The sequence below is a fragment of the Polypterus senegalus genome, chromosome 10, assembly GCF_016835505.1.
Source record: "Polypterus senegalus isolate Bchr_013 chromosome 10, ASM1683550v1, whole genome shotgun sequence".
NCBI lineage: Eukaryota > Metazoa > Chordata > Cladistia > Polypteriformes > Polypteridae > Polypterus > Polypterus senegalus.
In genome coordinates, this window is record NC_053163.1 from 140,686,628 (window position 1) to 140,711,070 (window position 24,443).

General features: G+C 42.3%; 1 protein-coding gene across 1 annotated transcript in view; it reads left to right on the plus strand.

Annotated features, from left to right (window-relative positions):
• s1pr3a (sphingosine-1-phosphate receptor 3a) overlaps positions 1 to 22,583 on the plus strand; it is a 32,410-nt gene extending 9,827 nt beyond the window's left edge. The window contains exon 2 of the mRNA XM_039766881.1: positions 20,280 to 22,583. Coding sequence (XP_039622815.1) covers positions 20,418 to 21,536 — 1,119 coding nt within the window. The 5' untranslated portion in view covers positions 20,280 to 20,417 and the 3' untranslated portion in view covers positions 21,537 to 22,583. The remainder of the gene's footprint in view (positions 1 to 20,279) is intronic.
• The last annotated feature ends 1,860 nt before the right edge of the window (positions 22,584 to 24,443 follow it).

Here is a 24,443-nt window from a genome sequence, read left to right on the forward strand (position 1 = left end):
TTGGTCAAGAGAACACCACAGTCCCTGAAGCACAGATTTTGCAAATATACTGTCAGACATTTTTTAATTCAGTTTATTAATATCTTCTTCTGAAGCTTTTCCCACTTTCACGTGGAGTCGCTATGTTGGTCCAGCCTCCTCCAGTCTAGTCTGTTGCACACGTTCTTACTTGATACCCATTTCTCCCTCAGATTCCCCTTCACACAGTCCATCCATTTTCTCTTTGTTCATCCTCTTCTTCTGTCCCAACACCTCCATATCCAGGTTTCTTTTCCCAACATTGTTTAGATAGAATGTGTCCCCAGGGGGAAAGTTGGCTTTTTACAGAAGCACTTTAAATAGTACATACAGTGGTGTGAAAAACTATTTGCCCCTTCCTGATTTCTAATTCTTTTGTATGTTTGTCACACAAAATGTTTCTGATCATCAAACACATTTAACCATTAGTCAAATATAACACAAGTAAACACAAAATTCAGTTTTTAAATGATGGTTTTTATTATTTAGGGAGAAAAAAAAATCCAAACCTACATGGCCCTGTGTAAAAAAAGTAATTGCCCCCTGAACCTAATAACTGGTTGGGCCACCCTTAGCAGCAATAACTGCAATCAAGCGTTTGCGATAACTTGCAATGAGTGTTTTACAGCGCTCTGGAGAAATTTTGGCCCACTCATCTTTGCAGAATTGTTGTAATTCAGCTTTATTTTAAGGGTTTTCTAGCATGAACCGCCTTTTTAAGGTCATGCCATAGCATCTCAATTGGATTCAGGTCAGGACTTTGACTAGGCCACTCCTAGCAAATAGTTTTTCACACCACTGTATATGAATAGATTGATACATTAAATATATATACATACACACAATGACTAAAAAGGAAGAAAATTTAAAAAGAAATAATAACTGACATGGCAATCCCAGTTCCAGGATTGCTGTTGGTATAAAGAACCCCTGTGGTGTTTCTTAACACACTTCTGCTGAATGATTTGTTGACTGAGAATCCTCAGTGTTGGTGTGTCACAGAGGGGATGTGCAGTGTTGTTCATAATGACACTCAGTTTTGTTTTAATTCCCCCCTTTGCTACGATATCCAGGGAGTCCACAGTGCATCCTATAACTGAGCTTGCCCTTTTAATTAGCTTGTTGATTCATTGGGCCTCTCTTGAAGTGACATTACCAGCCCAGCACACCACAGACTGACCATCACAGAGTTGTAGTTGTAGAAGGAACTCACTCTCCTAACAAAGAGGAACCTGCTTTGCCTTTTCTTGTATAGTTCCTCAGTGTTACGAGGCCACTCCAACCTGTCTAATGTGGGCCCCCAAGTACTTGTAGGAGTGCATCACCTCTAAATCTTCTCCTTGAACAGTGACCGGGCATAGTGGCTCTTTGCTGTGGTGAAAGTCAATAAGCAGTTCCTTGGTTTTGCTGATGCTAAGATGCAGACAGTTTTCTTTGCACCAAGAAACAAAGTTCTCCCTGCGACTCCTCTCCTCTGTCTCATCCCCTCCATCAATAAACCCCATAAGTGCAGAATCAGATGAGAATTTCTCCAAGTGACATGACCTGCTGTTATATTCATGGTCTGAGGTGTACGGAGTGAAGAGTAAACCAGACCGGCCTGATCGTTGTGCTGCTCCAGAGTTGCTCATACAGTCCTTGAGACTCACAAAGTTCTCCACCTGACTCTTCTATTCTGTCTCATCCTCCTTATCTATACACCTCATAGGTGCAGAATTGGTTTCTTCTCTTCTCATGATATGCTTGTACCACTTTATCCTCCTTCCTTGTATTTTCTTTGAGATTTTCCCAACTTTAACAGTACCTCTGATTCTTTCATTCCTGATCTCCTCAAGCTTTGTTACTCCATCTTAACGTCCTCATTTCTGTAGCGTTCAGTTTGCCTTCATGCACCTTTTTAACTGACTAGATTTCTAACGTATACAGCAATGCCAGTCTGTTTTGTACACTTGCACTTATTCTTATTTAAATTTCAGTTTATTAATATGAATGACTTAAAAGTGCAACTTTTGTCTTGGTCCATTTAAGACATCAAGAATAAAAACAAATAACACAAACACTTTAACAACTGTGAGAATGCAACATAGTACTAAAGAAGAAAAGAAATGTGAGGTGTTGGTAGGACCACCTTGACCAGTCTGTTCTAAACAAGTGGGCTCCTTTTCAGAAGGAGGGCTGTGTGAAAACTGATTCAAGTGAAAGCCAGTTGACATTGTGATTGGATTTGTTAGGTAGCTCCCATGTTTTCACCACTCATCCCTTCTAATAATCCATAAACCGCACTCCCATAATTCTGTTTCGTGTTGACGAGATCAAAGCCCAATCCTGGTGGAAATGATGGAGCAGAAGAAGGGAAGAAAATACATGGCTGTGAGTTCATTTAGTGGCTCTCAATAGTGAACCCTCTCCGGATACACCTTTCAAATACCTCGCTATGCTCTTAAAAGTACTGATTCTAAAATGGCACTTTACCGGGGTGTGTGGTTCCACCATTGCTCGAACAAGAGCCATTTCACGCTGTCAAGGGGTCTTTGGCTATAAAGTTGGTTCTTCAGGCTTTGAAAAGGTTCTTCATAATTGAACAAAACAAAAAACCTTCATGTCTAGCTGGCTACCTAGCCTGATACTAACAGATGAAGAAAACCTAAACGTAGCCTGTGTTATTGCAGGCAGCAAAAGTCCTTTTAAAATTGGTAACCCATTGGTGCTTCACAAAGCTGCTATCAGCTCTTCAATGTTATTTATGGAGCCTGTTACGGATCTAAATAAATAAAGGTTCCTTCTGGATCCAGGATGTGTGGTTGGTTCTTGGCTTTGGCACCCTTATATTTAGGATCGTGTAGTCCAACTGTCCAGATATGCTTTTACACTTGACTCACTGGCTCATTTAGATTAGATTGTTTTTATATACAGTATAGCACCTTTCAGTAGTGAACACCATCTAAAAGAACTTCCGTCTATAACATAACTGTTTCCATGAAGCCCTCTGAAGTTGATTAGGGCCACAGAGTCGTTGAGTTGATGCTGGTAATTATAGCAGTGAGCTTGTGATTTATAGTCCAATGCCATGGCCACTAGACCACACTGCCTACAGATGCCATTACATCACGGTACACACTCACACACACACACACACACACACACACTTGCTCACAGTAGACAATGGCAGCTGACAAATGGACAACTGAAAGATTAGAAAAACAGCTGATTGTCATCTTCACAGCGGCCACAGCAACACAATGGTAAGCCCTGCTGCCTCCCTGCTCCACATCCCTGCATTTAAATCCCACACGTGGGCACTGCAGGTGTGGTTTTACCGGTTTCTGACCTGGCTAAAGATAAGAGAGCAGTCACAGTTTTTTTTTATTTATTGCCAACGGATTGTTCTATGTTGGAGAGAGTGTGCAGCTTTGTTCATAATGGCGTTCACGTTCGCCTTCATTCTCTCCAGAGTGCGTCCCATAACTGAGCCTGCCTTGTAAATTAGTGTGTTGATTCAGTGGGCCTGTCTTGAAAGGACAAACTGGCCATCACAGAGTTGTAGAACATGTAAAGGATGTCACTACTTTTTAATAAAGGAGCACAGCCTCCTAAGGCAAAAAAATTCAGACTTGAGAGTCAGTAGGCTTTGTGTCTTAGGGACCAAGTTACCCAAATTATTCTTTAACATTTCAGTAATTATTTACCGCTCTGATGCTGATCTTTCTGATCATAAAATAGCTAATTACGATAGCAATTGACGAGAAGAATTCAAAATTAATTTCAGAATTACGTATTTGAGTGCTCCTCTAGAGTACCTCTTTCTCTTTCAGGATTTGGCTCAAAAACTAATCAGCACATCGCCAACTCATAACAGGCTTAAGTTTCGAGTTTGGCATTTTTCAGTCCAGCCGTTTAGCTCTAGACTGTCCTCAAGACACACAGACACGCACACAGACAGACACACACCCATCATCGATATCAGGGGACCCTAAAATGTTGAGATCCCCCGAAAACCAGAGATCGAAATTTTTGACGAATCTAAAGCTTTCACTCCTCCCTCATAGACTATAGGTTATGGTGGGGGAGAGCACAAAGCAAAATGATCTGTTCTGACTCTTCTTATTAAGTTCCTCTGTGTTTCGAGACTAGTTCAGCCTGTCATTGAGGTGGACCCCCATGTACAATACTTGTAGCAGTGGGCCATCTCCCTGAATAGCAACCGGTCGTCAAGTTTCTTTGGAGCGGTGAAAGTCAATAATCAGACCCTTGGCTTTGTACATGTTGAGTTGCAGACAATTCTCACAGTTCTCAACATGACTTCTATAATCTGTCCTCTAAGTCATCCCCCTTATCAATATGCCTCATTACAAGTAATCCTTAATACAATACTGCAATAGTGCAATAGAAATATTACAAGTACAGAGCAGAATTCAGAGTAGATGATATCACATAATGTAATTTGGATTTGTTTAGAGTCCTGGAGACCTCGACCATCAAGCTGACTTCCCCTATTGGCCATTCCACAGCTGAGTCAGTGCTGGACCAGCCAATCCGATGAAAGGACCCCTCTACCCTATTATTCCTGTGATCCTCCATTAGAGATGACTTTACCTTAGGCAAGCAGGACAACCTGGCAGGTGGACTGTGGCACCAAGTGGCACATTTGAGTACCGAGAAGAGAAACAAAATAGAGGAGGGTTAGTAACAAATTTATACCTATCATATTACTTGTGTTTTAGTGCTCGTGACTAACAACAGAGATGCAGACTGCACAGTTAATCAGCAGCTCTAGTCAGGGTGTGCTAAACTGAAGTAGTGAATCTTCAGCTGGGGTTTGAAAGCTGAGACTGAAGAAGCATCTCTTATAGTAGCAGGCAGACTAGTCCGCAGTTTAGGGGCCTTGTAACTAAAAGCTCAACCTTCCACTGTTATTTTATTAATCTTTGGAATCATAAGCACACCAACATCTTGAGATCTTAATGTACATTCTGGTTTGTAAGTCATGATAAGTAAGCTGGGCCTTGGCCATTTAGGGCTTTATATGGTTAAAGGAGGATTTTGAAATCTGCCCTAAACTTAACCGGGAGCCAGTGTAAGGATTTAAGAACTGGAGTTATGTGTTCGTATTTTCTTATGGGTGAAGTTTATCTGGACTGAGCCTAAAATGGATGAAATCCCCACAGTCAGAAAATGGACTGGTCACCAGCGAGATGGACTTATCCTTTATCTCCAATGGTTAAGACTCTGCACACCACATCCAGCAGCTCCAAGCAAGGACAGGCAAACAAGAGGGGTGTCAACAGGCAACTTTCTCACCGGTGATACTACCAAAAGACATTGTATTAAAAATGCCATTGTTGCCTTTTGGGTAATGTATGCTAGTAGACCGTAAGCCACTAAACTCAAAAAAAGCAACTGCTTTTATCCAAAGTGACTTACAAAAGAGGTCTGCATAATAGAGTAAACATCAGTCTGGGGGAATATTTGGGGACAAGTGTTACAGGACAAGGGGACAAAATTGACCATCACAAATGAAGAGCTCAGAACTAAATACAATTCTTAGGCTATACAACCCAACCAAGTCATTGTCAGTTAGACAGAAATTCAACTAACAAGAGAGTCTTCAAACACTTCCTAAACACTTTGAGGGAGTCGGAATTTGGAGTGGAGGGGCAGCAGCTTGTTCCACCATCTAAGAGCAACACTTGAAAAGTGTCTGGACTGAGGTTTGATGCCATGCAAAGGTGCTGCTCATCAGCAGATCTGAGTGGTCAAGAAGGAGAACAGGACCTCCAAAGAGTCTCCGTATATGTAGGTGCCAACCCACTGACTTCTCTGTAGGCAAGCATCAAGGATTTGAACTTAGGTCCCACTACAGGGAGCCAGTGTAGTGATCTGAAACAAGAAGTGACATGCTCCCACCTCGGCTGGTTGAACACCACATATGCCACTGTATTTTGAATAATCTGCACCGGCTTAGTAACACATGCCAGTACTCCTGCCAGTAGAGAGTTGCGGTAGTCCTGATATGCCAAGACTAAAGCCTGGACAAGGAATTGTACCGCATGTTCATTCAGATACAGTTGGACACTGTGGATGTTTTGTAAAAGGAATCTACAAAACTGATAGACCATTGAAACATGGTCAGTGAAGGTCAGTTGGTCATCATTCACCTCCCCAAGGTTGCACACAGACTTGGAAGGTGTTAGCAACAGTGAGATTGGGTGCTTCATAGACGGACAAACTGGGACAACAAGGAGGTCAGGATGAGCCGGACGTGGTGCTCCTTCAGCCAGGTTGCAGTGTCCGTGAGACATGCAGAGATTATAGCTGATACCATGTGGTCCTCTGGAAGGAATGACCGGTAAATCATCAGCACAGCACTAATGGGAGAAAGCATGGGACAGGATGACTGGGCCTAGTGAGGAGGTGTGTATAGAGACAAGAGGAGAAGAGACAGCACTGATCCTTGGGGTACCCCTGTGTTTGCCTGGTGCACCCTTGACCCTCTCCACACCATAGTACGCAGTAGGATCTGCTCAAGAGGAAGAACTTAAACTACCTGAGGGCAGTTCCAGTGATGCCAAGGTCAAAGAGGGTGGCAAGGAGGATCTGGTGGTTGACCGTGTCAAAGGCAGAGGATAGATCAACAAAGATGGAGACAGATGACAAGTTGGTAGCTCTAGCTGAGCATAACACGTCATCCATATTGAGTAGAGTCATCTTCATGGAATGGCCACTCTTGAGGCCTAACTGATTAGGATCAAGCTACTCTGTTCTTCTTGGGAGGAGTCATTGACTCACATCTTAAAGAGTCTTTTAATCTACCTCTGCTGCAAAAGTGAAAATATGGAATCCGTCAGCTCCCTTTCCTGAGAATGGAGTTGTTTCTAGCTGGAGCTCACTGGAGCTGCCGAAAAAGCATTCATCCAGTAAGGTATGCCAGTCTATCATGGAACATTCTTGCTAATTTGGAGTGACCAATTCACTTGACACACTACTTTTGGGATTCTGAAGAAAACAAAAATGACTCCACAGTCAAAGAAAGAGGGCACAAATCAAACCCAGTTCCCCATAGCTGTTATCTATCTATCTATCTATCTATCCTACTGCTACCCTTAAATTCTATTATTTTATACTTCCTGGTTCATCTAGCATCTGTGGAGAATGTGCAGAAAACCCACAGGCACCGTAAATCAAGCCCAGATCCCTGCAACTGTAAGGCAGTCGAGCTAAACAATGAGCCACCATGCTGTCCATACACTGATGCCATATTTTGTATCCTTCTAGCTGCAGCTCACTTTGCCACTAACAGGAAAGAACCTACAAAAATACCACAGGGAAAAATATTTGAGCCCAGATCTTCAGAGCCATGAGGTGGCAGTGCTACCACTGTGCCACCATACAGCCCTTGAATGAATGCAGCATTCTTTGATTCATCTAGGTGGCCAATGGAAAGGGAGAACATGCCAAAAACTTTGCACCAACTGTGAACTGAACCCAAATCCTTGCAAATGCTCACCACTGAACCATCACACAACCCATATGTTAATGGAGTATGTTCATTTTATATTTTCTGGTTCTTTAACATTGGCAGGAAGCAACATGCAGAGACTCAACTGAGATAGTGAGCAGATCCCATGTCTCCTACTAACCAGTGTGGCTCATAAATTTAATTTTATTCATTTTATCTTTCTAATGATTCAGCCCAGCTTTGATAATGACAGTCAAGATTATTCCCACATTTAAAGAATCATTTGGCAGCTGGCACGCCGAAGTTTATGGCTCCAACCACAGGGGCCGGCAAATTGAAGTGACGCCATGTGGGTTTGGCGTGAATGTGAAGGAATATTTCACTAGACCTAAATGAGCTGCTGCTTCTCGTCCGATCCTTGTAGCCCCCACAAGCCTTTCCCCTTTAGCCCAAATATTCCTAATTGTCAAAATGGTCTGTGGTCACAGCACAGCTTTCTTCTCGCTGCAGTCCACAAAAGTAACTGGGGTGCCGGTGGCATATTAAGGCGACGGCTTGTCTGTCACTGCCGCTGCTGCTGATTGCAATTCCATATGAACTGTAGACTGGGACATTAAAGGGAGAGGGGGATGGAGCCATGCTGCTGGGACAAGAGATAACAGTAAGAATTCAATAAGATCTTTTAGGTCTGGAAGACCTGGAGCACCAAAGAAATCTTCTCTTGCCGGATTTACCACGGACCATGTGGTGCAAAAGTAAAAAGTGTGCAGCTGAACCAGGTTCCACAAAAAGGGGCTCCCAAAAGATTACATACATGCAGTATATATAAATATCTCTCTATTATAATAAAAAAATCTTGGGACAAGACGTGACTTTTTGAAGAGACTTTTTGGAAGGAAGTCACGCGACACAGAGACTTTCGCCATGGGATTCTTTCACGTCGCGGCCTACTTACAACTATTTTCAAACAAGACCACGTCATCAGGTGCATTCCGGCACTTAAGCTGGACAGACACCAATCCATTAAAGGTCTTACTTATGAACACACACACACACACACTTATGAAGACCCAGTTTAGAATCACCATCCATCCATCCATCCATTATCCAACCCGCTATATACTAACTATAGGGTTACAGGGGTCTGCTGGAGCCAATCCCAGCCAACACAGGGTGCAAGGCAGGAAACAAACCCCAGGGCTTAGAATCACCCATTCATCTAAATATGACAGTGAGAAACGATGAAGTGAAACGAATTAACATGAACATTGTCGATCGGTTAGACGGCAAATTGGTTAAATGCGTATCAATATTCTATGCTGAAACAGTTGGTGGTGATGGTGCAGAAGATGAAAACATCAATTTACAATATCCCGTAGAATATCTACAACTGTTAACACCATCCGGTAACACCAGTCGAATTACTGTTGAAGAAGGATGTATCGTAATGTTATTACGTAATTTATGTCTGAGTATTGGGCTATGCAATTGGACAAGATTAGTTGTATTCAAAATTGGTCGAACAATTCTGACATGTAAAATTTTAACAGGCGACAAGAAAAGTAATGTAGTACATCGTCTGCGAAAAAGAACATTAGACACCAAAGGAGATCTTGATATGCCATTCGTATTAAAACGTTAACAGTTTCCCGTTAGAATAGCTTTTCCTATGACAATTAACAAATCACAGGGACAAACATTCGAAAAAGTTGGTTTATTTATTAGAGAGAAAGAAATGAAATTCAATCGTGGGCAGTTATACGTTGCGTTGTCACGATGTAACTCCAAATACGGAGTCAAAATTCAATGCGATCTTGAAGAAAAGTTCATTCCAAACATTGTTTTAACTGACGTTTTAAGGTAAAAGTGAAAATAATGCATATATAACAATTCCCATGAAAATAACAATCTCTTTAAATTGTATATCTGGTTAACCAAACCTGGGGGTTGGCAAGCAAAGTGAGCAGGAGGCCGAGCCCCCTAGTATATACAAAAATAATCTTGTAATAAGAGAGGTTAATGATATATATATTAATCTTTGGAATACATTAAAATTAGAATCTGGTAACTGCACTGCCTGAGAGACCAGACGTTCCACGCGCCTACTCGGATGGGCCGCCTCAAATTCAGACCCAAAGGACCTGCAAAAGCACCTCAGCACCACACTAGTTCCGACCCTCAACAGGCCTGATCCCACTGGCTCTCTGATGATTTTGACTTTTCTGGAGGTTCGGCTCCCAAGGGCTTTTCCCCCCATCCTCTTTATAATGCGAGCAGCCTTCCTATGGGTGGCCGCAGCAGAGCTACTCAAGCGGAGAGCAGAAAGGAGTCCCGTCTGCCATTTCAGAGCTGTGTGACTTTTTTGTGGTGGCTGGAGTGCCAATCCTGCCACCAACCCCAAAGTTTTCCCTGCAAGTGGTCCTTCAACTTGCAGATGCAGATTAATGTCTTACGCAGGAGCTCTTGGGCACAGCTATCAGCAGTGTGTCTGTCGAGAGGTTTACTTACCTCAGCAGTGACATTCAAAAAATGCTAAACCAGCTAACCAAGTTCCTGAACGTGTTGCCTACATTTTCTCACTTGCTTTATTATTCTGAAGCTGGACAGATTTGGACCATGCAGGCTGTGGAATTTTTATTTATTTGGGTCTACTTTACTCTTTAATGGGTATTTTATTCTAGAGACCCCTTTGATCGTTGTACATCATATAGTGCCCATTCTTTCTCACTGGCAGGGTGTCTCGGTGAAACAGTGGCGACAATAAGAAATAAATAGGCAAAAGATTTTTTTTTCCTGACAGATTAACCACTAGGGGGCCTCAGTACTTCACTAAAAAGCGTTGGCTCCGATATGCACACATGCTACGCTTACGCCCTTCACACAGGAAACCCCCTTACTTAATGACTTAATTAACTAACCACAAGAGCATGGAGCCAATTGTCTCCTTGTATCTACCGCGAGACCCTGATGAGTCAACTGTCTCATCAAGGGTGGCACAGCAAGTTAATGGTGGGAAAGAGACCAACATTCTCACAGTTGATAATAAAATGTCTTGGGCACTGGGCCACACTGCCTGATTAATCAAATATTGACTGTATAGAGTGCTGTGCTGTACATAGTGGTCAATGCTGAACACCATCCTAATGTACGTTAGGAATAGACTGGTTGGCTGGTGCTGCAAAACTGGCCTTTAGTGTGTGTGTCCTCGCCCAGTGATGGATTGGCCTCCTGTCCTGGCATTGTTCCTGCCTTGCACACCATACTTGCCTGGTTAGACTTCAGCTTCCTCACAACCCTGCTCAGTATAAAGCAGGTTTGGAAGATGGATGGATGGGATGAATGCTAAATAAATTCCAACATTCCTCCAGAGTGATCCCTTTAGTTAACTGGCACACTCTGTGCCATGCTGTGTGTCAGTCAGAGGAGGTGGACTGTGCCAACAAGCACAGGGCTTTGCAATACCAAACTCCAGGGCTACAGCTTGCTTCTGTTTGCATGCCAAGTGGAGCACTGGCAAGTTAAATGGTTCACGTTGGATCAACAGATCAAACCTTATGGCTTTATATAGTGCCTTACAAAAGTCAACACTATGACTAAGTGTTTTGCAGGTCTAATTATATATTTATATAGCTGAAGCTGTGGCTGCATATTTAACTTTGCTCATAAGCAGCAGTGACTCAGTGAAGTGGAAGTGGAACCAGAAACCCAGTGGCTTTATGTAGTGCCTTACAGTAGTAAATGTTACTAGAGCTTGGCAGATCAACTGTAGGACTGTTGAAAGAAATTGCAGTTTGCGTACTGACAGGTTTCAATGATTGTCACACAGTGGGGACTGAACCAAAGGTCTTGTGGCTTTATATAGTGTCTCTCTGTGAATATAAAAGTGTGTTCCAAATGTTGTAAGTCGTCTTGGCAGCCAAAGTCTTGAAGAGCTTGTTAATGTGCTTTATGGTTTCAATAGGCACTGGCTGTGGAGGACCAGGAGCAGAGGGACCCCCCAGTGTTTCTGATGGCTTGTATTTTTCTGTTTTTCTATCAAAACAAGGGCCCAGTGCACTTCTTTACCCGGGAGTCCATGATGCTGTTAAGACGGCCTGCCGTGTATGCAATGATCAATAAAATCTTGAAACTATCGTTAATTCTGTCATTACGTGTCCAGTTCAGCGTCTGTCTCTGTCCCAGCGGTCTGCCGTTTTACTGCTCCACTTTCCGAACCTCCGCCTGCCCAGTGTGTGCGTTGACTCGCGCTGCTGTCTACGACCGCAGACCACGTAGATTAAAAATAACAACGACAAGCAGAGCCACCCAGCACGGGACACGCTACCGTAAACCACGGGACTGGTAATCTAATTAAAGACTGAGAGATGAGTCACAACAACATGACGTCGAAGTGTCACATTTGACAAAAGCGGCTCATTAATAACCTGTTTGATGAAGGAGCACGTCGTAACAGTCAAGGGTTTTGCATTCTGCCCTTCACGTGACGGGACCTTTTTGCTTTGCGCCCTCAGCCATCATAACCTGTTGTCTATGGAGGGGGAGTGAAAGCTTTAGATTCGTCAAAAAATTCGATCTCCGGTTTTCGACGGATCTCGACGTTTTACAGTCCCCTGATACCAAAAACATCGACATCTCGATGTATGTGTGTTTGCTAAAATGGCAGGACGGAAAAATACCAAACTCGAAACTAAAGCCTGTTTTGAGATGACAGTGTGCTGATTAGCTTTTGAGCCAAATCGTGCAAGATAAAGAACCACTCTAGAGGATCCCTCAGATTCCGTAATTCTACAATTAAGAATTTTTATTGTCAATTGCTATCGTAATTACCTATTTTATGATCAGAAAGATCAGCATCAGAGCGGTAAATAACTACTGAAATATTATAGAATAGTTCGGGACTGACACGTCCATTTTTTTAGTTTGGTTTTATTACGTTCCTTAGTAAACGTGAATTTCTACATTTTTTTTAACTGGGCATCATATGTTTGTCTTTCTGCCAGGACTAAGAAATATTAAGCTGCGTATGCAAGGGGTGCAGTGGGTAGCGCTGCTGCCTCGCAGTAAGGAGACCCGGGTTCGCTTCTCCCCGTGTCTGCGTGGGTTTCCTCCCACAGTACAAAGACATGCTGGTTAGGTGCACTGGCGATCCTAAATTGTCCCTAGTGTGTGCTTGGTGTGTGGGTGTGTCCAGGGTTGCGCCCTGGATTGGCTCCAGCAGACCCCCGTGACCCTCTAGTTAGGATATAGCGGGTTGGATAATGGATGGATGGATGGATGGTATGTAAGGGGATAAATGTATATTCAACAATTAAGCTCACTAAATTTTGAATTTTCAAATCCTTTTCTTGATGACGAGAACACTGAACATTAAATTTCATTAGGATGTCCTGTTAACTCCATTTGTTTGTATTCAGCATGGGTTAGTCCCGTGTGTCTATTACTGGTAATAAACCGATTATATCTGAGCACGGGGTGGTCCCGTTTTCTTTTTACCGATAAGACTTTTATACCAACAATAATCGCGTCTTAGATTAACCAGCTGATGGTATATTCTAACTTGGCCCCGTATGAATGATTTTGGGTGTACGGGCGAGTGTACCCTTGGATAGACTGGTACCCGCCTTGTGCCCAGTGTTCAATACGATTACGTGTATTTGATAATGGATGAACTATTACATTCACACCAGTAACTAGACTAGCGGAATACTAACGTCGTTACTAAGTGGGTCTCGAAGGTACTGAGCGCCACCTAGTGGTTGTTAAGTAAACTTCAATTAGTTTCTTATTATTGCTTAATTAATTAATTGCTTAATCGCCGTTGAGCCCAGAGTTCAATACTGGAGTCAAGCCAGCTATACCAGTATTACAAACAATATAAAAATGAAATTCTACAAGTACAAAGCATAATATTGCAATATAAACATATGCGCTATATTAAAAAATGCGAGGGCATAATAGTGTGGTTTCAACTGTAAACCCAAAAAAAGAGTACTCTTTAGTCAAAAGACGACCAGAGGGTAAGTGCCCCCTGCTGGCTTCACTAAAACTTCTTCCATCGGCAACCCAAGCTTTTCCTAGATCAGGGGTGGCGAACTCCTGGCCTGGATTGCCGCAGTGGCTGCAGGTTTTCATTCTCACCCTTTTCCCAATCAGTGACCAGTTGTCACTGTTAATTCACTTTTTCCCCATCACTTTAATAGCCCTGTTAGAAGAGTTCAGCCCTCTGAATTGATTCCTTTCTTCATTAAATGACAGCCAAGCAGAAATGAGATGTGAAACGAGCCAACAGATGACCAGCTAAACTGGGGCTTCAAACTCCAACCAGCTTCACTCCGACCAGTTTCTTAATGAGAAGCTGATTCTTGCTGTTAATTAAACCCGTTATTTAATTCCATGGCTTGTTGTTGCTCTCATTCTGCCACAGCAGACATTTCCAAAACTGTTGTTTTTCTGTTCTTTCTAAGAGCACCATCACAATGTTTTGGTGACCTGAGAGATCAGCTTTACCAAGACCACCACCTCTCTTTAATTTCAGATATTGTGTGACGGGCACAGGTGAGCTGGTCATGTGGTGGCTTGTTTTGTGTCTCATTATTGTTTGGCTGCTAATTAAAGAAAAACAAACAACTAAAGGGTCTGAGTCAAGTTAATTAAAAGAAGTAATCAGCAGCAAAAATTGGTCACTAATTAAGAAGATGGTAAGAATGAAAACCTGCGGCACTTGAGGCCTGGAGTTCGCCACCCCTGTCCTAGATGGTTTCCCATCTAAGTACTGGCTGGGCCTGAACATGCTTCGTTTCAGGTGGAGGACCTTTTCTGAAGTGCATGTGACGTGGTTGCTGGCAATATGTTGTTCTTGAAAAAACAAGTCCCCTCGTGTGTCATGTATTAACCGGACAATTCATACAAGCAAATGTGGTAGGATTCTTTTACAAAACAGTGGTATTGCAAAATCAGTCATTAGTCGTCTTCTTCTTCTTCTTCCTTTTTTTTTTTTTTTTCTTGAGCAGAGGCAATTTTAAACATCAAATAGCTTGCATTTAAGCAAACTAATCCATTTTGATGGAATGGGTCTCTGTCATTACAGGATCACAGAATCCTAAAATAGCCTGAAAAGAAAATAAGTCCACTGCATAATACAAGACGGTTGCAATTACTCACGGCCTAATGAGATCTTGATCTTAATCGAAAGATTATGATATGTTCTGAAAATTCAAAGACTTTTAGGTAGCAGCAACCTGGTGGGCATCTTACAGGTGGGAAGAAAACTTTATTGTAATTAAATATCAGTCCCAGCAAGCCTATCTATTGATAATCCCCCAGGACACAGTTCATATGTGTTCAGAAATCTTAATCAAGTGTGAGTCTGTAAACATCTGGCAGAGAGTTTTCTGTTTTTTTTATCAATCAATCAATCAATCAACATTTATTTATATAGCACATATTCATACAGAAAAATGCAGCTCAAAGTGCTTTATAAAATGAATAGAGAAATAGAAGACACAATAAAAAATAAACATAAGTCAACATTAATTAACATAGAATAAGAGTAAGGTCCAATGGCCAGGGTGGACAGAAAAAACAAAAAAAAACTCCAAAGGCTGGAGAAAAAAATAAAATCTGTAGGGGTTCCAGACCATGAGACCGCCAGTCCCCTCTGGGCAATCTACCTAACATAAGTCAAACAGTCCTCTTTGTATTTAGGGTTTTCATGGAAGGACCTGATGGTGATGGTCACGTAGACTTCTGGCTTTCAGTCCATCAATGTTGGTGCATCATGATGCTTTGAGTAGGTGGTGGTGGCGCAGGCCGCCACCACTGGAAAAAGAAACAGAAGAGAGAGTAGGGGTTAGTATGGATTTTGGAGCCACTGTGAATAATTATTATGAAGAATTGAACATACAGAGTATCAGGATTAAGTTAAAGTGAAGTTATAAAAAGGCCATGTTAAAGTTTATCTCTTGCCTATTGCAGCTTTTTATTTTAGGACATAGGTCCACATGTTTCACTAGTATTTTATTAAACCACAATGAATATACACAGCTGTAAATGTGACCAGTCATATGGAGAGCTGCTGGTTCCTTAGCTACACATCTAAGATGGGTGGAAATCTGAGTAGTCAACGTAGACCTCAGCATTAACGTTTGCATTAACATCTCTCTTATGTAACGTTTGGTATGGGCTTTGTAAAAGCAGCATTAATGTTTGCAATATACCATCTGTTGGAATGACGGATACATTGCAACTGGACGGACACAAGCCAACCCTTGTCCTTTTATTCAGGTGGATAAGGAGAAATTAAAAACCATGAAAGCAGCTGCTTAGATAGATATTTTTGTTTCCAGGGGAAATTTGGCTTAAGACTGAAATACAAAATTAAGGGTGAGACAACTGAAATAAAGCATAAAATTATTTAAAAGGGAGAAATGACTTCTCCCCTGCGGTGGGCTGGTGCCCTGCCCGGGGTTTGTTTCCTGCCTTGTGCCCTGTGTTGGCTGGGATTGGATCCAGCAGACCCCCGTGACTCTGTAGGTAGGATATAGCAGGTTGGATAATGGATGGATAGATGGATGACTTCTCATTAAGAAACTGGGTTGGAACAAAAACCTGCAGCCACTACAGCCCCCCCTTACCCCCCAGGGCCCATCGCTTTAAATTATTGCTGCAAGGTTACTACTTATTTAATTTTGGCACAACAGTGCCATCTGCAGGGAGTTAAAGGTGAGCAGTCCCAGTAACCCACTTGTTCTAAATGCACAGACATCATACTGCACATGTCTTAAAACAAGAGATCTTAAACACTTAATGGCAGATCCATGCAGGAAACTCAAACTAAAGGTCATCATAGAGTGCAACACAGGGAGAGAGAAATGTAAATCATTACTGGTTTATCAGGGGAAATCCTGTTTAAAGATTAAGAAGTCCAGGGTCCACTCATTTGACAGGGAATAAGAGCTCAGAGGAAAACTGCTCACCAAGGCATTTCAAAAGTTGGCACTGAAGGACCAGGGTGGCATGGGGGCGCAGTGGTAGATAGATAGATAGATACTTTATTGATCCCAAGGGGAAATTCACATAATCCAGCAGCAGTATACTGATACAAAAAACAATATTAAAGAGTAATAAAAATGAAAAAAAAAAAAAAATGACAATAACTTTGAGTAATGTTAGCATTTACTCCCCCGGGTGGAACTGAAGAGTCGCATAGTGTGGGGAAGGAACGATCTCCTCAGTCTGTCAGTGGAGCAGGACGGTGACAAAAGTCTGTATTACTGCTGCCTCACAGGAAGGAGACCATCTGCGTGGAGTTTGCATGTTCTCCTCATGTCTGCGTGTGTCTCCTCCGGGTACTCCAGTTTCCTCCCGCTGTTAGGTGAATTCGCTATGTTAAATTGGCCCTAGTGGGTGTTTGATGTGTCGTGTGTTCGCTCTGCGATGGACTGTCCAGGGTTTGTTCCTGCCTTGCTCCCTATATCCGCTGGGTCAGGCTCCAGCTCTCCCCAAGACAAGTTAGAAAATGACATGACATAATCTCATTTGTTTGGATTTTGAAACATCCACACATCCACAAAGGGCGACTCTAAAGCAGAAGGTGGCATGGCACTACCTAACTTTCAAATTTATTACTGGGTGGCATATATACAGGCCATAAAGACCTAAATCGCGACACAAGTTGATGAATATACACAAGCCTGGTCTGTAGTAGAATTCAATTCTTGACTTACTTCTTAAAATTCCCTGTTCTGTGCCCCAGTAAGTACAAATTATCATCGATACACTAATCATCCAATTGCCCTTCATTCACTCAGAATATTGAACCAATGCAGGAAACACTTAAAGACAGAAAAGCTCTTATCTGTTGCACCTCAACATGACAACCGATTTTTTTCCCGTCTCTCAAACATACACAGTATTTAATGCTTGGAAAATGTCTACGATTAAAACATTTAGAGACTTGCATCGTGCATCGAAAATGTTTTTGCTTCCTACAAATTTAGCATCTCATCAACATGTTTTCCACTACTTTCAACCTAGCAAAGTTTCTTTGCCCAGTTTTCCTCATCTTCCACCTCTTTCTATTCCAAAAGAAATATTGATCAATCTTGAAGATTCCACAATTTTTATAAAAACATTTTAAAGTCCCTTCTTTTCACAGATCTCAAAGACACAATGGGGAAAGGATCTTTCACTTAGTATTTCAGAAAAAGAGTAGAAGGCAGCCATGCATAGAATATACTCGAGCTCCATATGCGCAGAGTGTTCAATCATTCAATTTAAATGCACTCGATAGGCGATTTTTATCTCATTTAAATTTGTCCAAAATGTTTCCAGGGCAACGCTCAACATGTGAACATTGCAATCGAGCTCCAGCCTCACTGGGCCACATGTTCTGGGAGTGCACCAAATTAACATCATTTTAGAGAAAAATCTTTGAATTCCTCTCAGACAGCCTTGGTGTCACAATCTCCTAACCCAGGGGTCGGCAACCTACAGCACAGAACGATTTTCACTGATATTTTAATTACAGCGCACGCGTTTGCACCGTCACCTAAGTTGTGACTCTCATGTAAATGGAAACCACGTGTTCAGTGCAGGACGTGGTACGTTAAAACCAATCTCTTGTTATTATATTTTAATCACAGCATATGCATTCGCGCTTCGCGTCCCCATCTACGTTTTGCACATGCAACTCAAATGTAAATGGAAACCACGTGTTCAGTGCAGGCTGTGGTACATGAAAACAAACCTCATTTTTATTAAGTAATATACTGCCCTAAAATGACTCATAAAAGACAAAAACTTGATGTTTGCTCTTAGACTCTTGGACGAATGAATATGGATTTGTACAACAAAAGGATCAGGCTGTGTGTGTGTTATACGGTGAAAGTATCGTACGTCAAGTGTACAAAGACACTATCAAACTAAACATCAGTTCACATTTAAAAACTCTGATGAGAAAAGTGAAGCTATAAGAAGGGCTGTTTCTGGATTTAAGAAACAAACTACTTATTTTAGTCAAATAACTGGAACCAAAAATAAAGCCACTGAGTGTAGTTATACAATTGCTTCGCATTCATTGATAAATAGCTCTGATTAATAATAAAGAATGATTAATCATATAAGAATTCTTGATAACTTTTTCTTATTCAAACTATATATTGTGTATTGAAAAAACTTGTAATTTATAATTTGTAATAAAACTTTTAATAAATGTGTTGAAAATTTAAATTTGACAAATATTCTTTTCACATATGATCCTATGTATTTTAAAATATTGAATGACCAAAAATATAAGATCTGATTATCATGGACTTCAAAATTATGCCTATTATAACCGGACCAATTTTGATGCTATATACAACAAAATTATGTTGGCACGCAGAATAACATTGTAACATAGGTTTGGCACGACACCGCTGAAAGGTTGCCAGCCCCTGTCCTAGCCCATTAACAGCTGTGTTTGGTGGACCCCCAGAGGGGCCTAAAGTGGAGAAGGACAAACAAACTGTAATGGCCTTTACCTCACTACTGGCACGTAGACTTTTCCTGCTCAACTGGAAGAATTCCACCCCACCACTTTTTAGTCAGTGGGTAACTGATGTCCTATACTATCCGAAATTGAAAAAAAATGAAATTGTTACGTAGAGGATCTGTTCAAAGCATTTTTAAAATATGGCAAAATTAAATCAATAATATTTTAAAATAAGTTTCTATATATCAGGGAAAAGGATACTCTTCCTTCCATGCTGTTCTTAAAGATTTGCTCTGGTTGTTGTCTCCTCTCTTTCTCTTAGGTGGGGTTTGTATTTCGGTTTGTTAGGTGTGACATGATTGTATGGAATGTTATTTGCTTTTAATTAAAATCAATAAAAAACAAAAAAAGAAAATGACATGACATGAGTGAAGGAGCAGCCGCCTGGGCAGCAAGTTTTACCTGCAGCCAGTTATGAATCTACGTTATGCCTGTGACGGGACTGAAGGTTTAGTTTTTACAGCCCCTTTCTTGTATTAAAAAAAAAAAGATGAAATTTTGAATTTCACCAGAAATGACTACAGACTTTCACAGGGCCATCTTAACAGCATTATAGGCCCCCTGGTAAAGCAGTGCTCTGGGGTCCCTACCTACACAACTACTCAGCAGATCACAACATACAAAGATTATTAGCACAGGGCCCCTATGCTTGTGGGACCCCCAGGCAACTGTCCAGCATGTCCATGCATTAAGACGGCCCTGGACTTGCATTGTTTTCGCTTTTTCTATCTTGCATTTTTTGGTGTAAAGCAAGTCACTTATGATGAATACGCAGCTACTACAAAGTCTTGTTCATGTTGTTGTCTGCTCATCACAAGTTTCCTTCATGCAGTGGTGCCTATTAAACTTGTAGTGGTTTCTACAAGAACTCAAATAAACAGAAATCCCAAGTCATACAGGTTCCTGTTAAGCCGAGAATTCTTTAACAAGGGACAGTGTAGCTCCTGAAACACAAATCTACTCGGATTGAGTTTGCTCAGCCCTGATGTGAAGGATTTGCGTGTGTTTTCGGATTTCTTGCTGTTTGTTTGGGCCTTGCAGCCATGCTATCCATTGTTGTTAAGTGACTAACTCGGACTGAGTGGGAGGCAAGAAATGAAACCACAACCTAGTGGTTTGAAGCTCAAAAGGACTAGGCCTTCTATCTGTTTGCCTATCTAATTTAGTATGACAAATGCATTTCATAATTGTCCCGTTTCTCTAAATGTCATCTGAAGAGGCTTTCACATGCATGTTGCACTCTGTGACTTGTGTCCTGCTTATGTTTTGCAGAATGCCGGCCCAGCTAGGGATCAAGTTATCTCTGTTGTCGCCCAAGCCTGCTAAGGGATGAGGCAGAGCTTCGGTTCAGGAGCTTCCCTTGCACAGTAATAACATAACTGCACCAAGTTGAGTCAGCGAGAGTACATAATGGAGGAGAACGACAGCTTCGGCCCAGAGGTGGGCATGGACCAGATCATCTTCGACCACTATAACCACTCGGGAAAATGGGGCCGACAGAAGAGTGCAGACGCCAGCAAAATGGTTTTGCTTCTGCTCATATGTGCCTTCATAGTGTTGGAAAACATGCTGGTACTCATTGCCATATGGAAAAACAAAAAGTTTCACAATAGCATGTACTACCTCATTGGGAACCTTGCCCTGTCTGACCTGCTGGCAGGTGTAGCCTATGTGGTCAACATTTTCACTTCTGGCCAAAGAACCTACTTCCTGACACCCCGCATGTGGTTTATGAGAGAAGGTAGCATGTTTGTGGCCCTCAGCGCCTCCACTTTCAGCTTGTTGGCTATTGGCATCGAACGGCACATGACCATGGTTAACATGAAGCCCTACAACGCCACCAAGAAGTACCGACTATTCATCTTGCTGGCTGCTTGCTGGGTCATCTCCATTTTCCTTGGGGCTCTGCCAATTCTGGGCTGGAACTGCATCAATGACCTTCCCAGCTGCTCCACAGTCCTGCCCCTTTATTCCAAAAGTTATGTGGCCTTCTGCATCAGCATCTTCACCTTTATCCTTCTTGCCATCGTCATTCTCTACGTGCGGATTTACCGGCTAGTGAACTCCAGCAGTCAGAGAGTGGCCACCAGAAACAACAGCCAGTCTGAGCGCTCCATGGCGCTGCTTCGTACGGTCGTCATTGTGTTGGGTGTCTTCATCGTATGCTGGGCCCCTCTTTTTGTATTTCTCATGTTGGATGTGGCCTGCAGCCCTAAGCAGTGCCCCGTCCTGTATGAAGTGGACTGGTTTATTGCACTGGCCGTACTCAATTCAGCCCTCAACCCACTCATTTACACGCTGTCCAGCAGGGAGATGAGAGGAGCCTTCTTCAGGCTGCTTTGCTGTTGCATGATGGACCAGAAGAACGTAAAAAATATCACTCAGGCCCCCACAGTGGACAACAGTGGCAGCAAATCAAGCGGAACCCTAACTCGAAGGGCTCATGACGAAATGGACTCTCCTGCTGTTCTTATTTCCGCTGTGCTTGTCAAAGCCAAGGGATTTTCTCAGCAGAAGGGCAAAACCTAAAGCCCAAAATATAACCAAAATGCATGTGTGCCATGCTACAGGGATTAATGTGAACTTAAAGCAAGAACTTTTGTTTAAATATTGTTCTCATTTAACAAGCCTCCTGACATTGGATTGGTTGGAGACTCCGGAAGTTCCACCTGTAACTTTTTACAAGGTCCAAAAAAAACTGACAAACTGCAAGCAAATGGAACCAAGTCAAGACACAGTGTCATCCATTCAAGTCGAGAAGGACAGAAGCGTTCAGTGTGCACAAGCCTGAGGTGACAAGGGAACTCCATATTGGAATATTGAGTGTGGCTGGCAGGAGTCATACCTGAACAGACGCCTACAGTTCATTCTCACTGGGATCACACTGAGGATTCATAATGCAGTAGCAGAGTGTGCACACACACGTATATTCTAGGAGAGGCATCCTGAATTGCCTTGATTTGTAAATTTGCACAGTACTTTATTATGCTGTACAGTGATTTGTAGCATTCTGCTTTCTTTTTGTAAGATTTTAATTTATTCTAAAAAATGACGGTCGACCAAGTCTTTGGACTAATGAAGGTCGGGCAGTTATTGCTCTCTGCACACTAACGAGTGTGTTTGGTTTAATGCGTATTGTTGCTACTGTATATAGACACGCTTACTCACTTCTCCATTTCTAGCACCTCTCTATCCCCAGTATTGATCCATATACTGTACGCCCAATTTTCTCTCCAATTATTGAGCTAATAAGCTTAGCTGCTAGGAGCTTCTCCCTGACTTCTTCCCTCTACCAGTCAAGATGGGTCTTATTTCCTGTGATAACTAATGTGAAGGAGGTGAAACTGCTTAGTTATTTCTTTTATCTTCATCTAAAACTAACATGTTACTCAGTGGCTCACTTAAGCAGTATGTGCCGGAAGTGTGGGATCCCCCTCTCTTTTAACCCAATCTTGTGCACCATTCATTGGCCACCTGCCTAAGACTGGGTTTGCATGAAATAACCAATAAGACCAAACCAGAGGAAAATACATTGTTAAATAAAATAAATATTTGGAATAAATAAGGCTTTATTCACTTCTGGTAGTCCTCTTTTACTATTGATTTTTATCTGGGAAATTACAGCATATGAATAATTCAGTACATGGGGTGGCACAGTGGCGGAGTGGTAGCACTCCCAGTGTTGCAGAGGGATGGCATCTGTCCTTGTCAGCATTAGTCACATAAGCGTACACGTCAATGACAAGAGAATGCTAACTCACGGTGGACCTGTATGCTGTAGCCACCCAGTTTATCAAACATGCAAATCTGGAGTACCTTTCACAACCTCTACGAACATTACTGAATAGGTGGAATAATCAATATGAGGGGGTGGCCTGGTAGTGCAGTTGTAGTGCCCATACCTTGCAATAAGGAGACCAGATTTCACGTCCCGGGTCCACCCTGTGTGGAGTTTTTATGTTCTCCTCATGTATGTGTGAGTTTCCTCCAGCTGATCTGGTTTACTCCCACAGTCCAAAGTCATGCAAATTAGATGGACTGGTATTACTAAATTAGCCCTAGTGTGTGGTTTGTCCAGCAATGGACTGGCACCCTGCCCAGCCCAGGGTTTGCTCCTGCCTTGTGCCCTATGCTAGCTGGGATAGGCTCTGGCATCCCATGGCCCTGTTTAGAACTAAGTGGGTTTGAAACATGACAGACTGCAAGACCAAGTGGGTTTGAAAAATGACTGAATTTAATACACGTGTGCCGAGTGGAATGGCACAGTCTTGAACATATTTGTAAATTGAACTTGCAGATAAACCTTGATCTCTTGTCTTCTACGATAAAGAAAATCAAATCGACAGCTGGGGTGTGCAATTGTACTTTGCCAAGAATAATTCAAGACAGGGTGGCCCAGTGGTAGCATTGCTCCATCACAGTAAGGAGAGAGCAAGGTTTGTGTCGCGGCGGGTCCTCCCTGCGTGGAGTTTGCATGTTCTTCCCTGTGTCTGTGTGGGTTTCCTTCAGGTGCTCCAGTTTTCTCCCACTGTCTAAAGAAATGCAGGTTAGGTTAACTGGTTGTGCAAAATTTGGGCTTAAAGTGTGTTTAGCGTGTGTGTGTGTGTGTGTGTGTTCACCCTGCGATGGACTGGCATCCTGTCTAGGGTTTGTTCCTGCCTTGCGCCCTGTGGTAGCTGGGATAGGCTCCAACCCTTGCAGAAACAATGACCCTGGTCTGGATTAAAAATGCAATGATGGCACATTGCCGCAACCACCACATGCCGAACTATCTGGATTGGGACCCGAGTGCAGTGGGCACCACACTAGCAGGTTAGAAAATGACACCTCAGTTTTAAGTTGCATTAGAGCTGCTGGTGTTTTCATCTCCGACATCTTTAAGTTCTCGCTCAAGCCCTGATGGAAATCATTTTCTTCCTACTACATACTTCATTTTACCCAGAAGATACTTTAATTGGCAGAGAGAGTGAATTGATACAGCAATATTTTTGTCCCAAGAGATTATTAACAGATGTTGCACCTTTTGCTTGCACCATGTATACAGTAGATAATGTGAATTTCTGCAGCCGTGCTGTTTGTGGTATAGAGTGCATTTTATTATGGAACTCGAAAAACAAAATGTATTCCTTTTGAAATTCCAACTGATGGTATACAACAAATATTTGCTCTGATGCTGAGATTGTTCATCTTGTATATAAACGTCTACGCGTGGAAGTGTGTGCATCTGTCTGTCTGTCCGGCCCGGAAGTGAGAGGTGGAGTCGGGGTAAGGGCTCCACCTCTGAGGATGTACGACCAAGGCCAGCACATTGGCAAAATGAAACCTCTGAAGAAAGAGTCACTCACTTAGCGGATAATACAGAAGCGAGGGGAGCAAATTGGCAAAAGAGAACCTCCGAAGAAAGACAGTCGCTTAGCCGCTAATGCACAAATGATG